The sequence below is a fragment of the Myotis daubentonii genome, chromosome 18 (genome assembly GCF_963259705.1).
Source record: "Myotis daubentonii chromosome 18, mMyoDau2.1, whole genome shotgun sequence".
In the NCBI taxonomy this organism is placed as follows: domain Eukaryota; kingdom Metazoa; phylum Chordata; class Mammalia; order Chiroptera; family Vespertilionidae; genus Myotis; species Myotis daubentonii.
In genome coordinates this window covers 14152795-14168466 of record NC_081857.1, presented here as the reverse complement: position 1 = coordinate 14168466, position 15672 = coordinate 14152795, and the positions used below count along the sequence as shown (strand labels likewise).

Here is a 15672-nt window from a genome sequence, read left to right as displayed (position 1 = left end):
CTTTTCATTATTCCCGGCATCCTTGGCCTTTCATGTTCTTTATCAGCTGAGGTTGACTTTGCCCTACCCCTAGGGTCCACGTGTCCAGAAGCACAAGGCAGGCTCCTGCCCCCTTTCCTTCAGCTTACACAGCTATTTTGGTGGAAAACCCTTAATTGCTTCTTGACAACTTTTCAGAGAGAGGACATCCTCCCTCCTCGTTATTAATGGTCACCTGGAGGTGACTTCTTTCTGACATTTCAGAATCTTTCTTTCCTTTTGACCGAGGGCAGGTAATCTCTCCCCTCCCCTTCCCTCCCCCCCTTCCCCCCTCCCTCCTTCTTGTCTGGATTTTTGCAGCTGGAGGAGAACAGGCGAATACCTCTGATGTAACAGTTAATACTTTTGTGACATTAACCCTAGGTAAATGCATTTTCTCCACATCGCAGGCGAGGAAATGAGGCTCAGAGAGGTTCCTAGGGCCCCAGAGCTGGTTGGAGCAAGTGCCACAGGCAGGGCCTGGCTCCAACCGACAATTTCTTTTCTCCATGGCTTCTTCTCTTCCCAAAATTTGTGGTCACAGAATGGCAAAACTATCTTTACTTCCGCCTGCTTCCAGAAAGTTTAGAAGTATATTTACCAGAAGCCTCTTAAAGGAGCCATAATCTTGCCTTAGAGCAGTGGTCGGCGAACTCATTATTCAACAGAGCCAAATATCAACAGTACAACGATTGAAATTTCTTTTGAGAGCCAAATTTTTTAAACTTAAACTATATAGGTAGGTACATTGTTATTAACTTAATTAGGGTACTCCTAAGGCTTAGGAAGTGCCACACTCAAGGGGCCAGAGAGCCGCATGTGGCTCGAGAGCCGCAGTTTGCCGACCACGACCTTAGGGCATTCCTGCAGGGACTGATCCTCAGAGGGCCAGGTGGCAGGAGAGGGGAGCTCTGTGCATGACAGTTGCTTCCTGGAATGGAAGCACCTAAGATGATTAGTGGCCTCCTCACCACTCACTCACTGCTGAGGCTAAAGGAGCCATAGCCCCCGAGGGCTTTAAGTCTCTCTGTGAAGATGGGACAGAGTTAGACCACGAACAATTTTACAGATGAAGCCCTGACCTGCCAACCCGGTGCAGGCCTCAAGGCCACACTGCACATCCCTGGTACTTGCCTGGTCAGGAGGCTACCCTTGTGGGCAATGCTTTATCGTTTCTGGGGACTTCTATCTTCCTAGTTGAAGCCTGGTTTGGGGTGAGGATGAGCCTGAAGTTTGGGGAAGGAGGGAGTGTGTCTTTCAAAGCCCAATTAGATTGCATAGGGAAAGATCTGTGTCTCTCTTGTTCGTTAAGAAGAGAGCGTTACCAAGGGCCGGGAGGCCCCATTTGTGTTCTCAAAGTTGAGGTGATGCTTTTACAGTGTCAGCACTGGTTCTGATCGGGAGCTCTGGCCAGGCAGTGATAAGTGGGCCCGATGCCCTAGTCAGGCCCCAGTACTGAATGCTCCTGCAGAGAACCCTCATGAAAGCCATTGCAGTTTTCAGCTACACTGACCCTGTCATGCTCTTGTCTCCGAGAATTTAATGAAATCAGCCTAAAGCAAATGAAGGGCATGGCTAAGTCTACATCAGTGTCAGAGCTGCAGGCGCAAGATGACTCCAGTGCTTGCTTCAATATGAGGCGCAGTTCCCTCTAGGCTACGTGGACTCCTTTCACTTCCCTGGAAGAAGACAACCTGAGATTAGGGTTCTGAGAAAGACAGAGACATGGCAGGATAAAACCAGGTTCTCTCTTCTGTATCCTTTGGCTTTTATTTGGCCAATGATACAATTTAATTTTCAGCGCCTCTAGAAAGCAAAAGAGCCTGATGATATATTATCCCAACCAAAGACACGGTTTATTTCATGGTTGGAATTGTAAACAAAAAAGAAAGTGGATGGTTTTAAGCGCTATTTCTAAACTTCCTTCAATGACGGTTTCTACGGAGACTGCAGATGTGCCTTTTGGATATATTATTGGATTAAACAAATGGAAGGTCGCAAGCTATCCCTCCTACTCGGCAACCACATCCTTTCCCTGAATATGGTCAACAGACCTGTTAAATGAACTAGAAAAGAATTCCCTTTATGCACAGCCACAGGCCTTGTGCTAAGTCAGACTTTATAGTGGAGCTCAGTTGTGTTTTGCTGCTGCATTGCAGCCATCTGCAGGCTGTGTGTTTTTCTGGGGCCTGATTGTAGGTAAGGGGAGGGCAGGAGACTGCATTTTCCTTGTTTTCTATCACTGGTAGCTCTTGGTTATGTCTTCCTGTACTAAGTTTTCAGGAAATGATTGCTGAATTGAATTAAACAAGCCTAAAGTAAAATCTTAAAGCAACAGAAGGGCAATGTGGCTCCGTTGGTTGGAGTGTTATCTCATGCACTGAAGGGTTGTGGGTTTGATTCCCAGTCAGAGCACATACCCAGGTTTCGGGTTTGAGCCCCAGTCAGGCACGTATGGGAAGCAACTGATCGATGTTTCCCTCTCACATCGATGTTTCTCTCTCTCTTTCTCTCTCTCTCTCCCTCTCCTTTCCTCTCTCTTTTCTAAACGCAATCTTAAAAAAGTACTTATCAGCTAAAAAGAAAAAGAAAAAGGAAATTGCATTTAAGCTTCAGTGAGCAACTTTCAATAAGATTTAGTTAGCCAGTTTATTCCATTGTGCAGTTGAAATGGATCTGCAGTTCTCAGAGTGGTGGGGCCAGCATGGAACATTTATTCTTGAAGTTACCCCTGTTTCAAAGGCAACAGGCAAACCAAGCTCTGTTAACAAAGTATTAAATTCTTATAACAGAACACTGGATTTCCTGTTGTCTCGTCTTCTCCGTGTGAGTCAGTCTCCGAGGGAAGTATGTGAAGGAGGCCTTTAGCTGGAGGAGGATGCAGGAGAAGCGTAATCATGAGCTGTGTAAGGTTGAAAGTCATTAAAAAATAAAGTTTTCCTGCAGAATTTGCTACGGATGCCATCATCTCATCCACAGACCTAGAAGCCTGACGGAACTATTCAAGGACTGGAAAGACCCAGCAGTTCTTTCAAATAACACATTGCCACCAGTCTGTGACAGTTGTCATTTCCATGCCTATAGCAGAAAAAAAGAAAAGAGAAGAAAAAAGAGCAGAAATCATTGAATCTGGCTAGTTGAGAAAGCAAGATACAGCCCAAGTTAATGAAATGATTTGTTTAGTCTGGATGAATAGGTAACACTCAGTAATTTTCACACAATGATTCTGATAATTACCAAATGTCCTTTCAATTTGAATTGATTCAGTATCACAACTGAGGTTATTTAACAAAATAGATGCAGAACGCTTCCTTCCAGTCATAGTTGTTGGAGCTCCCCGGCACAGGTTCTTACCATCCCTTCGTCTGTGTTGACTCAACTTGAAATTCTTGGTTCTTCATAATTTTAATGTTGTCATAAAAAACTCCCTGGAACCATTTGGAATGTGAGAGAGGTTTTCGGATACAAGAAGTCCCTGGGAAAATGTGATTCTCTACCACATGGTGCTATCGTGTTTTTATACTAAAATAAATAAAAACACTTTGGAGAATTCTGTTTTATTTATTGCATATACTGAACTTCAGGCAGTTAAGAAAAAAAACACAGAAATGAAGAGCTTGAAATGCTTTTAAACAGCTGGAATTCCAGCTGCTAGGGCAATAAGAGAGAACTTATGCAAGACCGTGTAATAGAATATCAGTGTGCACACAGATAAATAACGCAATGAGGGCATGCATGTTTTATTTTGTTCCAAAGGCTCCTTAAAATTATAAAAAAATTCCCTAATAATCCAAACTCTTTAATTCTGTTTGGAAAATGTTTGAGATCCTTTCTAAGAAGGTTCTGGCTTTAGACCCTGTGTGTTTCCTAGGGCTGCCATGACATATGACTAAAGTGGGTGGCTTAATACAACAGAAATTTATTCTGTCATAGATCTGGAGGCTGTGTGTTCTGAAATCAAGGTGTCAGTAAAGCCATGCGGCCTCTGAAGGCTCTAGGAGAGAATCTGTTCCATGCCTTCCTCTTGGCTTCTGGTGTGGCCTGTAACCCTTGGCAGTCCTTGGCTTAAGTCACATCATGCCAGTTGCTACATTGGGAATCACATGGGCTCTCTCTCTGTCCACCTCTTCTTCTCCTCTTATAGAAACACCAGTCACACTGAATTACGGACCCTCTATATAACCTCATCTTAACTAGCCATACCTGCAACGATCCTATTTCCAAATTAGGCCACATTCTGAGGTTCTGGAAAAGACATGAATTTGGTGGGATACTGTTCAACCCAATAGGAGGCATCTAAAATGAATAGCAGCTGGCTTTGGTCTTCAGGAAGGTGTAGTTCCTAATGTATGTGGGGAAATGGTTACAGGAAACTACACTGAGTGGCCAGATTATTATGACCACCCTATCAGTACTTCATTGACACTTCCAAAAATACTGAATATTGAAAACTTCCTAAGAAAATACTCTCAAGGTTTTAGTATTATTATTATTATTTGCATAACTAATTCACTTCATTGTACTGATGGGGTGGTCATAATAATCTGGCCGGTCATAATAATCTGGCCAGTCAGTGAATAATGCAAAGCAATGTGTTCAAGTGGTAATGGATACAGATTACCATGGACATTTGGAGGACTGAGTGATTGGTTGGGATTACAGGGTAGTCATGGAGGGCTTTAGGGTGCAGGTAATGGCAGACCTGAAGGACAGATAGTATTGTGGCAGCAGGCCCGAAGGATAACTAGTTCCCAGTTGGTAGGAATGGTGAAGCTGGGCATTCTGGGCAGAGGGACCCACTTGAGCAGACTAAGAGATGCAAATGTGCATCTGCTGTGTGGGATGCTCGAGACAACTGGCATGTGTGGCTAGAGAATAGCGTGACCTTTAGGTAGCAGTTGCATGTGTTGTTGTGGCCATTGGGAAGGGATGCAGAAGGGAGAAGGGATGAAGTACAGATGGAGCAGAAGGGAGGTAAGAAAGGTGATGGGAGCCCAGTCGTTCATGTCCATGAATGACTGTCACAGATTGGGATCTTCGAGGTGGCAGTGAAGGGGAGAGTGCAAGGAGAGGTGGGAAGACTATTCTGTTATGGCGCTTGAGGAGACCTTGCTGGACTCAGAGGAGCTGGACTTCTATGCCCCTCTCAGATCTCAAGTTCTGTGAAATATCTTTTCACTGATCATATCATGCCTCTCTCACCAGTTATTCTGCTTCTGCCTCCTCCCTCCTTTCTTTCTATGGAGCATCTTCCATGGGCCAGGCACTGAAGAGACAATAGTGAGTAAGAAGACAAGGACAGCATCATTATCATCTCTTCCCTGTAGCATTAGCATAGGAGTACATAGTAGGTTTTCCGTAAATGTCGCTTTGAATTGAGTATGAGTGAGGGAAAATTACAAGGCCATTTTGCCCTGGGTAGTAAGTTCTGCTATAGAGTGGAGCTGCTTTGAAAGATGACTTCAGGAACCTCCTTATGAAGGGGTGGAAAGTAGGTGGATGCTTACATGTGTTTGATTTCTGAGTCATCAAAAAGGCTCCTTTGCCTCCCAAAATATCTCCTTCATCCAGGCTGTTGGTACTTTTAATTCCATTATTGGAAGTTAGTTTTCCTCTGTTAGAATGCAGATGCTCTGTGGAGAGATGTTATCCATTTATCCTCATCAATCTCTTGCATTTTAATAGAAGGGATTTTGTTAGTTTTTTCTGCATAGTAAGTTTGAGAAAAGCACCTGGAGGGAAAAGGGGACCCAGGGATGAGGAGTACTGGACATGCCAAAGGTAAATTTTGTCAAGGTTGGCAGTTTGGATGAATTGACCCTTGGCTTAGAAAAATCCATAATTATCCATTTGCTGGTATATGTTGGACAGGACATGATTTTTTCTGTTGTAAGTTTTACGGCTACAAAACTGTTTTTATTTGTTTTGTTTTTTTCAAAAGGGCAATAAATCTCATCTCCACCACCCTCAACAAAAATAATGTGTGTGGCAACCTGATCCTATGTTCTTTCTTGACAAGGCTATGCTGCCTATGGTTTGTGTGCTCACAGTCAGGGAAGGCTAATGATATAGATGCTGTAACAAACATCCCCCAAAGTTTCAGTAGCTCATTTTAGAGGCTTCTTTTTTCATTTACATAATAGTATGATTCAAGTTAGTTGGCTTGGAGAGAGAGTTCCACATTGCCTTTTAGGGACCCAGGCTCCTTCCTTGCTATACATTCACCCTCTTCAGTCGTTGGCCTCCAGGTCACACATCCTCTGGAAAGCATGCCGGGGGGAAGAGAAAGCATGCAGAGAAAGCACACTGATGTTTAGCTGCCTTGGCCTGGAGGTGGTGGTGACACATATCTCACCTCACATCCTGTTGGTGAGAGCTAGTCCTGAGACCCACCCAGCTGGATAAAGGCTGGGAAATGCAGTTTAATTGTGTGCCCAGAAGGAGGATGTAGTCCTGGTAAGACTCCAAAATCACTTACACATTTTTGTCAGAAATCATTGACACATTAACCTTCTGTCTGTGACATAACCTGAGCTTGGGGCTTGTCCTTAGGGGAACCAGAGAGAAGAGCAATAGCCTGGGAACTGTCCAGTGTTTAGAGTAGTGAGAAGCCACTCTCTCTGCTTGGGGAAGGGCCGGTGGACGTTTGCTATGTCAGGGAGACGGAAGTCTTGATTCAAAGTTCTTATTTTGTCATCTCATTTGCTTTTTAGTGGAAGTAGGAAAAGTTAATGGAAATCTACCTTGAAATCCGTTTTGAGGTTTGGAGTGGCGTAGTTTCTGTAATATATTTTGGTTCCCTTGGGAGATAAGAGTAGATTAGTGTTTGGAGATTTCGAGATCCTCTAGTCCAGCGGCCGCCAACTGGTGGTTGGCAGACCAATGGTGGTCCGTGAGGTCTGAAAGGTTGGCTACTGCTGTTAAGTCCACCTCCCTCATTTTCTAAACAAGGGAACTGAGAGGTAATTGCACTGTCCAGATTCACATAGCAAGTTAGTGGTTTACGTGGGTCTCAGACCCCATTTTCCAGATTTATACTCTGGTGTTTTTTCCCACTACCACAGTGCTAGTCCCTACAGAACTGTTCAGAGACTAGGCCTGTCCTGGTGGGACCATCAGACACCATCTAGAAAGGGGGACGCTTGACCAAGTGCAATCAGAGGGTTCCTTTTAGCTGAGATTCCTGGATGGGTTGTGTTTAAGTCCCTGGCTGACAGAAGTGATATTACCTTCCAATAATTTGTAACTTTTCTGAGAAAACAGAATCTCAGTTCTTCTCAGCTGTTTCTTTGATTTTAAAATATATTTTTCTAATTATAAAAGTAATAAAATTTTAGTCATAGAAATTAAGTAAATATATACAAGTGTAACAAAAATATGTACAAATAAAATAAAAAATTGCCTGTAACTCTCTAACTTGACAACGCAGTGATAACCACTGATAATGTAAAACAGATGTTTTACATCTTTCCATGTGTGTTTTCTGATCATTTTTCAACACATAAATATTGTATACTTATGCACAATATAATTAAAATGAAAGATTATACAATATGAAATACAAGCTAAGCAATTCTTAAAATATTTCATAATATTTAATATTAAAATTGTTTTAAAATAACTCATTACATGGAAAAATGCTCATATATATTTGTGTGCATCTGCATAATATAATTAAATTAAAATTCTATTTTTCTTTAGCTTGTTTTTTTGTTTTTTTAATTTGCTTTTTAATGGAAGTAGGAAAAAAGCCAATGGTAATCTCCCATAATACACCTTGGGATAAAATTCTAATTTCTTTGTGAATAAGTACATGGATATATATGAGCAGTTTGCCATATCATGACTTATGTTAAAACGATTTTTCAAGGCTTGCATGATGTTGCATCTTGTGGAAATGCTGAAGGAACAGGCTGGCGGGGAGGAGGGAAGGCGAAGTGGGGGAGTAGTCTTTTTGGTTCCTGGCCCTGACTCTGTGTTCCTCTTCTCCCAGGGCATCAGCAGCCTGTTCAGCTCTCTGAAAGTCGTCCGGCTGCTCCGTCTGGGGCGAGTGGCCCGGAAACTGGACCACTACATTGAGTACGGAGCTGCTGTGCTGGTCCTACTGGTGTGTGTGTTCGGGCTGGCTGCTCATTGGATGGCCTGCATTTGGTACAGCATCGGGGACTATGAGATCTTCGATGAGGACACCAAGACCATCCGCAACAACAGCTGGCTCTACCAACTGGCCATGGACATTGGCACCCCTTACCAGTTTAACGGGTCTGGCTCAGGGAAATGGGAAGGTGGTCCCAGCAAGAATTCTGTCTACATCTCCTCGTTGTATTTCACCATGACCAGCCTCACCAGCGTGGGCTTTGGAAACATCGCCCCGTCCACAGACATCGAGAAGATCTTTGCAGTGGCCATCATGATGATTGGCTGTGAGTATGACAGTACCTGGGGCTGGGGCAGGGGGAATACTGTTTGGTCATCCCTTCTATTAGCTGGAAAATGAGTAATGGCTACAGTGCCAGTAGGATCAGGGCTATAATAACTTAAGAGAAGGAAGATATATATATATATATATATATATATATATATATATATATATATATATATATATTTAAGAGACTAGCTTTATAGTTTTCCTGATAATTAAAAAAGTACATGTTTACTGCAAAGAAATTTAGGAAATACTAAGAAAGCACAAAATAGAAAAAGAAAGGCCATCCAGGTACTTCTCAGAGATAGCTATCATTACCATTTGGTCTCTCCCTTACAGATTCTTTTCTATCCTTATCCGAACACATAGAGATAGGTTTTTATAAAGTTAAAATGACCTATATGCCACACATATAATTTGGTAAACTGCTTGTTTGTAGAAGAGTGAATTGTGGAAGTCTTTCCATGTCAATGTAACCATAGCTCTAGGTCTGCACTGTTCAGTAAGAGAAAGTAGGAAAAGAGAATGTGAACTATCTCATTCATTATCTTTCATAGTGATTACACATCAAAACAACAATATTTTTGAAATAGTGGGTTAAATAAAATATTCTATTACAATTTCAACATTCTTTTTGCTTTTCAAATGTGGCTCCTAGGAAAGTTTTGAATCTAATTTCAATTGGACAGTGCTGATCTAGATCAATACTGTTGATGTTTGCTTGATGGTTAAGAAATGTCCCAAATCCAAACAAAACCCAAAAAGCCCCAAACAAAGGAAAATGCAAAAAAAAAGGCTCTTGTTCCATTGAGAGGGAAAGGGTTATGGGATTAATTTGATTGGATTGAAAAGCAAAAACAAGCCTAGTTCTTGAGGAAGGTACTTACATCTCAATAACTTACCACCGACCACTGCATAGCTGTTGCTGTTGCCAATTCTGCAAATAGCCTTCGGCTGGACACAATGGGCTACCTCCACTAAAGGGACTTCCAAGGGGGGAGTGGACCGAACAGGCTGGGGAAGGCACGTGGACTTGAGTGGATTGGACTCATGGTGAACGTGCCAAGAGCACCAAGTGCACGTCAGTGACAGATCGTGACATGGGAGAGGACAGTCCTCCCATGAGGCATCAGTGTGGGTAGTAGTCTGGTCGCCCGCGATGAAGCTGGAGTCTGGTGCCTGCGGGCAGAGACCCCGTGGCTGGATGTAGTCCTCAGGGTGGAGTTGACATAGTTCTTGTTTCTACCGACCAGGGAATTCTAAGACCAGGGAAACCTGAGGCTTCAGTTTCTCTTGCTTTGTCCAGCTCACACCTGAGATTTAGCGCCCCCTTCTGCACGTGGATTGCAGCCCCCTCCTATTTTGCAACCACCTCATCACGTCTGAGGCAGTCCTTTCATAAAACTCCTCGCGCCAAGGCACAGAGCTCACCTCTGAGCGTTGACTGAATGTGTCTGAGGGGTAATGGATTCATGGGAAGTGTTTGCCCATGGAGCTTTGGGGTTTGCTTCTTACTTTAAAATGGGTTTTAATAGAGATGATTGCCTGACCATGGGAGGCAGCGTTACGTGTCTGTGGGTAGCTAATTGCTGTAGCTTAATTAGAACTCGAGGTGCTTCCTCATGTTGTGTAAGAGAATTTAAGACCTTTGCTCTTCTAGAACGATCCGCCTTGGAAGCCCCGTTTTCTAGGCAGCGCCTGCAGCAGTTTTGTGAGTTTGCGCCACCAGACACAGCGTGCTCGGGCACAGTTTCTGTCTGTTAGAGGGGAGAGGAGACACTGTAAATCAAAATGCCTCATTATATCCGTTACAGAAAAGCTGTGAAGAGTGGTCAGTCAGAAAATGGGCCCCATTTCACGGACTCTCCAAGGGCTTTCAAATCTGAGGAGACATCCTTGCAAACGTTTACCTGGAAGAAAAGAAGAAAGAAAATAGTTCTGGTGGCATATAATAAGGATAAGCAGTCTGTTTTCCCCAAACCATTCTTCTATGGAGAGCATCATTTCCTGGGTATGGTCTCCAAGGAAAACCTCCAACGGTGATTATCACCTCTTTTCTCTCCCACCTTCTCCGAGCTGGATGATGTTTCCATTTCGTGAAATAAAGTGTAATACACAGCCTGCAGCCCAGTCTGATGTTCAGGTCGGCAAGTCTACTTAACGGGAACACCATTTCCCGAACAGTCATTGGGTAGTCACTATGCTAAGTGCTCTACACACACGCTCTCCTACTCGAGGAAATTCTGTGCCTGAGAGATTATCCTCTCCATCTGATAAGGAATGGAAGCTCAGAGAAGTTAACTCACTTTCCCAGGAACGTGGGGCTGGTGAGCAGGAGAGACAGGGTTTGGACCCCGGCCTCCCTGAATTAGTAGCAGGGTTCCTCCTATGGACGCACCTGCACAGGTGAGGTCTGAGAACAGAGTCCACCAGCTTCTCCAGCTGACAGACCAGCACTTTGAAAATTCTCTCCGTGAACTTGAGCAAGCTAGCAGTTCTGCACTGGAAACCTTTTGTGGGCTTGTTTATTGTTGTTGTTGTTTTCATTTAAGAACAAGATTTTGGTACAGACTCAGGGGGACCAGGTGTTGTGGAAACCAGCCATTTTCCAGCAGCCTGTCACGGTGACAGCTGTTCCCCTTTCCGTGTGACATGTCTGACAAACTCTCGTACCAACAGCAAGGTTACTGCACTCTGTGTAATGCGGTGGCGATCACCCTTGTAAACTCACATTCCAGACAGCCTTTGTTGGGGACCAATGCTGGTGTCTTGTTAGATTGGTGGGGTCCTCTCTTATCTTGCTTTGCCTGTGCGTGGACGTGTGCACACCTACCTCCTGGCTGCGTGGCTCACGGGATTGGACTGACCCCAGAATTGGCACCCCTGGCGACAGGGAGCATTGACCACACCTGCATTTATGCCGACATGACAGTGCTTCTCTGTCCCCAGTTACTCTGGCGGTCAGGCTCCCATGTCTTAAGGGGTCTAGAGAGACACAGGCCTTTTGAAATACTGGTTACGTGGTGATCCCCCCCACCCCCACCTTTGCACTGAATTTTACATGCCTTGGGAGTGTTATTCCTTGCCTGTTTGGTTGCAGTGTATTAGCCATAATGTAGATTATCCAGAAGCCTTGTGTTGCTTCTCCTCTTTGCTCTCTGGCACTGAATATCTCATTATAACTTGGCTAATTCCCCAGAGGATGCCAGGAAGCAGGAAAACTAAGTATTTTCAATCTTGCCTACCTCTCTCAGTTCTGATAAAAGAAAATTGCAATAGGAAGAAGTGGAAACTGATGGCTAAAATGAGTATTTGTGTTTCGCTGTGGTGTAGGCAATCTATAGTGTCTCCAGCTGCCTGGTTCTCTCTCTGACTTCCATTCTAGGGTCTTGTCCTGGGCTAGAGGCAAACCAGCCCCTGCCTGATCTCCCTGCCCCCTTGTGGGTCTCCAGGGGTCTCCTACCAGGCCTCGCCCCAAGTGGACTCTTCATGTCTTTCAGCACGCTTCTGTGTTAGTGACGCTGAGTGAAGTACATGCCACTCTGGCCCTCTGTGTGACACGGGGGAGAGGATGTCCCTCTTTCGACAGGCACATGCATCAACAGGTATGTGCCTCCCGAATTAGGGTTGGTCTGGCTGCTCTGCCATCATCAGAGATGCAGGCTTCTCTTTTCCCTTCAGCACACCACTTCCACATCAGGAGCCAGGATGGCTGGTCCAGCTTCCGCCATATGTTCTTTTTCCAGAAAGAAGGGAAAGGGAAGGCGAGCTGAACTCTGACAAGGCTAGGGAATTGCCATATCACCTCTGTAGGGTCTCCCCGACAGACCCCTCGAGTGTGCTAAGGACCTGGAGACCACCGCTGTGGGTGGCACTCTCGGGGAGTCTGCGGTCTGATGGTGGTGGGGCTGTGGGAAGGACAGAGACAGGCCCTGTCACCTCCCCACCAGTGACTGAGGCCTGGAGATGGGCTCACGGTGGGCTGAGCCTTCCCCGGCCTCTGAGGGATCCCTTTAAGAAGAAGGGGCTGTCAGCGGGGAGGGTTCCTGCATCTGGGAGGTCTCATCTCAGGTGAGGGACAGGACCCTGCCTTGAGGATCTCTCCAGGGGGAATTTCATGGTGGAGACATTTCCATTTCTTTTTTTATAAATACACTTTGCACTTTTCTGATTCTCTCCTCATAATGTCATTGCTGTCATCCTGTCATTGAAATTAACCCACATTCGTTTCCTTTCTCTCTGACAACGGCAGGGGGTCTAGACATTGTATTCCTTCAGGTCCCGCCCTAAATGCTAAGCATTTGTCTCCTCCCTCAGCTCCCTTTTCCTTCCCACCTCAGCTCCTTCAAAGCCGAGCAGAATGTCAGTGCTGAAGGGACCTTTGGGAGCATCTGTTTAGTCCAGAGGAGCCCTCCTCTCGCTCTTCTGCTGGGCCAGATCTCATCCTTATCCGTGCTCCAGTTAATCTCCCCCACCCCACCCCACCCCACCCCAGGCCTGGGAGCTCCCAGTGAGTCAGTGGGCTCACTCCTGGTGGTTTCCTTATATCATCTTCTTTCCTGGCGGGGAGGGACGCTAGTGACCTGCACCCCGGGGCCTTTGACCCCCTCCCTCACCCACTTATTTGCACTCTGCTTTGTGGTTTCCCTTCAGCTTAGATTATTTGCAGGCCAATCTGAACTTTTCTGTGCCTCCCTCCTGATCTTATTTAAATGTTTCTTATTTCTATTCATCTCGCCTTTGCTAAATATGCCTTTTTTTGCATTCTATTCCAACATACTGTTTTTTCAAAAATGACATGAGGCACATCTTCCAGGAGGCTGTAAAGATACTCTTAGGAGACTTTAGCCACATGGTAGCTGCTTCCTAAATATTTCTGGGCTTGTTGGAGCTGAACAATGGAGATGGATCTGGAGTTTTGGAATTGGCCTGCAGTGTTATTGGCCAAGCCTCTTTATTAGTTAGGATACGTGTTTTCTACTGCTGGACAGGCACATGCATCAACAGGTATGTGCCTCCTGAATTGGGTTGGTCTGGCTGCTCTGCCATCATCAGAGATGCAGGCTTCTCTTTTCCCTTCAGCACACCACTTCCACATCAGGAGCCAGGATGGCTGGTCCAGCTTCCGCCATATGTTCTCTTTCCAGAAAGAAGGGAAGGGGAAGGCGAGCTTAACTCTGAAAACAAGGCTAGGAAATTGCCATATTACCTCCGGTCACATCACATTGGCCGGAACTTGGTACCCTGGCCATACCTAGCTGCAGAGGATACTGGGAAATGTAGTCTTTATTCTGGGTGGTCATGTGCTCAGTGATATGGACAAGAAGAAGAGCTGGTGGGGGCTGCCTTTGTGTCTGTCTGCCTCCGCTTTCCTCCTTCTCCTCATTTCCCTTGATAGCAGCAAACATTTGCCCTCCATGGCAGGGAAATCCCGGTGGGGCTTCATTCCTGAATTCCTGACTGAGAGACTTTGTTTCAAGTCCTAGGTCTGCGCTGTGCTTTCGGTTGTGTATGCCCTTTAATTTCTGTGGTTTGGGGGTATGAAACTCCTGACAATCTCACTTCACAGAAGTGAGACTAAATGAGGTAATGATGCATGATAGCTCTCTGAAGAAAACTGAAAATCGTGACATTCAATTGTCGTGATTTTATTGTTGTTGTTAATAACAGCAAGTGTTTCTTGCTCTTCCCAGTTCATTTTTGTCTTCCCTGTTCTTAGGAGAAAGAAAATAATAATTGCACGAGAATGCTGTTTAATTTCATTTTGGGTTTCTGTTTATTTTGGGAAATGGGGCAATGTCCAGAATGCTATGGGAGAAATAACTATTCATTTCTCATTTATTCTTAGAGGGTTTTTTTCTAGCCAGAAAACAAGTTTATTTTTCTCTAGAATCTGATTTAAAAAAAAAATGTCCTGCTGTAGCTGGTTTGGCTCAGTGGATGGAAAGTTGGCTTGCCGATTGAAGGGGTCCTGGGTTTGATTCTGGTCAAGGGCATGTACCTTGGCTGCAGGCTCGATCCCCAGTAGGGGGCATGCAGGAGGCAGCTGATGAATGATTCTCATCATTGATGATTCCATCTCTCTCCCTTTCCCTTCTTCTCTGAAATAAAGCAGGACTTTATATATATATATATATATATATATATATATATATATATATATATATATATATATATATATATATATATAAAGTCCTACTTGCCACTGCACATTTCAGATGGGCATCCCCACCATCTCTGACACAGTCTCTGTCTTGTACATCCCCTTCTCCCCTCCTCCAGAAACTATCTCTGGTTACTCCCTCCTGGTTCTCAATCCTTTGTACTCTTAAGTCTGACGGATCCTGCTTTAGGTTTATTTACTTGCCCTTAGACATTATATGGCTCTATAATCAGTCTTCTGACTTCATAGTTCTCTTTCCTGCGTCGTGTATATTTTGCCTAGCTCTAGTGAAACGCTAGGCTTCCGGGGACAGGGTGTGGGTCTCCCTGCTGTTCTCTCCTTTGTGTCTGGCACACTCTGTCGGATCGTGGAAATGAGCCTGAGCTTTGGGGCTGGGCAGCTCTGGCTTGCACACCCACCTCTACTCACCTCTACTCTTGATTAGTGCTTTGACTCCTGGCAGTTCCCTCAACTGCAAATGGAGATCGATACCAGGTCTCCGACTAAGTGTTGGGGATGAAAAATAAACTGAGGCAGCGTACCCAGCACAGGGCTTCCCATGGGCGTTCAGACAGCGGTCGTCTCGCCCCGCTCCTCCATTCCTTCTTGCAGCCTAGTTCTAGGACTCATCGAACAATGCTGTCTCTTCATCATTATTAGTCCTTTGGGTGTGCTTGACTTTCAGAGACTTTGAACTTGCATAAAACATCAGGTACATCGCAGTATTTAAAGTACAGATCATGAAATACAGTATACGTACATCTGGATGTGAATTTCCCTAGATACAAAGCTTTTTAAAAAAGCCTGGCTGCACAGCAAATGAGGGGAAGCTATGAAAGGAAGAGAAAGTCATTTCGTGTGCTCAGGGAGGCCTCCGGACACAGCTGTCCAGGCCTGACTGGCAGGACCTTCACTGGGCAGGAAACGGTTCCCAGGGAATGAGAATGCTCCCCCTGGAGAAGGAGGAGGGAAGGACTAGAAACACTCAAGCATCGAGCCCCCAGGACATGCCAGGTGTCATGCCAGGACCTTTTCCTCACCCAACAACTGCTTAGCGAGACTTTAT

General features: G+C 44.9%; 1 protein-coding gene across 4 annotated transcripts in view; it reads left to right on the top strand.

Moving 5' to 3' along the window:
* KCNH1 (potassium voltage-gated channel subfamily H member 1) overlaps positions 1-15672 on the top strand; it is a 263834-nt gene that overhangs the window by 97145 nt on the left and 151017 nt on the right. For all 4 annotated transcript variants that reach the window (XM_059675362.1, XM_059675363.1, XM_059675366.1 and 1 more), the window contains one exon: positions 8012-8441. In XM_059675362.1, coding sequence (XP_059531345.1) covers positions 8012-8441 — 430 coding nt within the window. The remainder of the gene's footprint in view (positions 1-8011; positions 8442-15672) is intronic.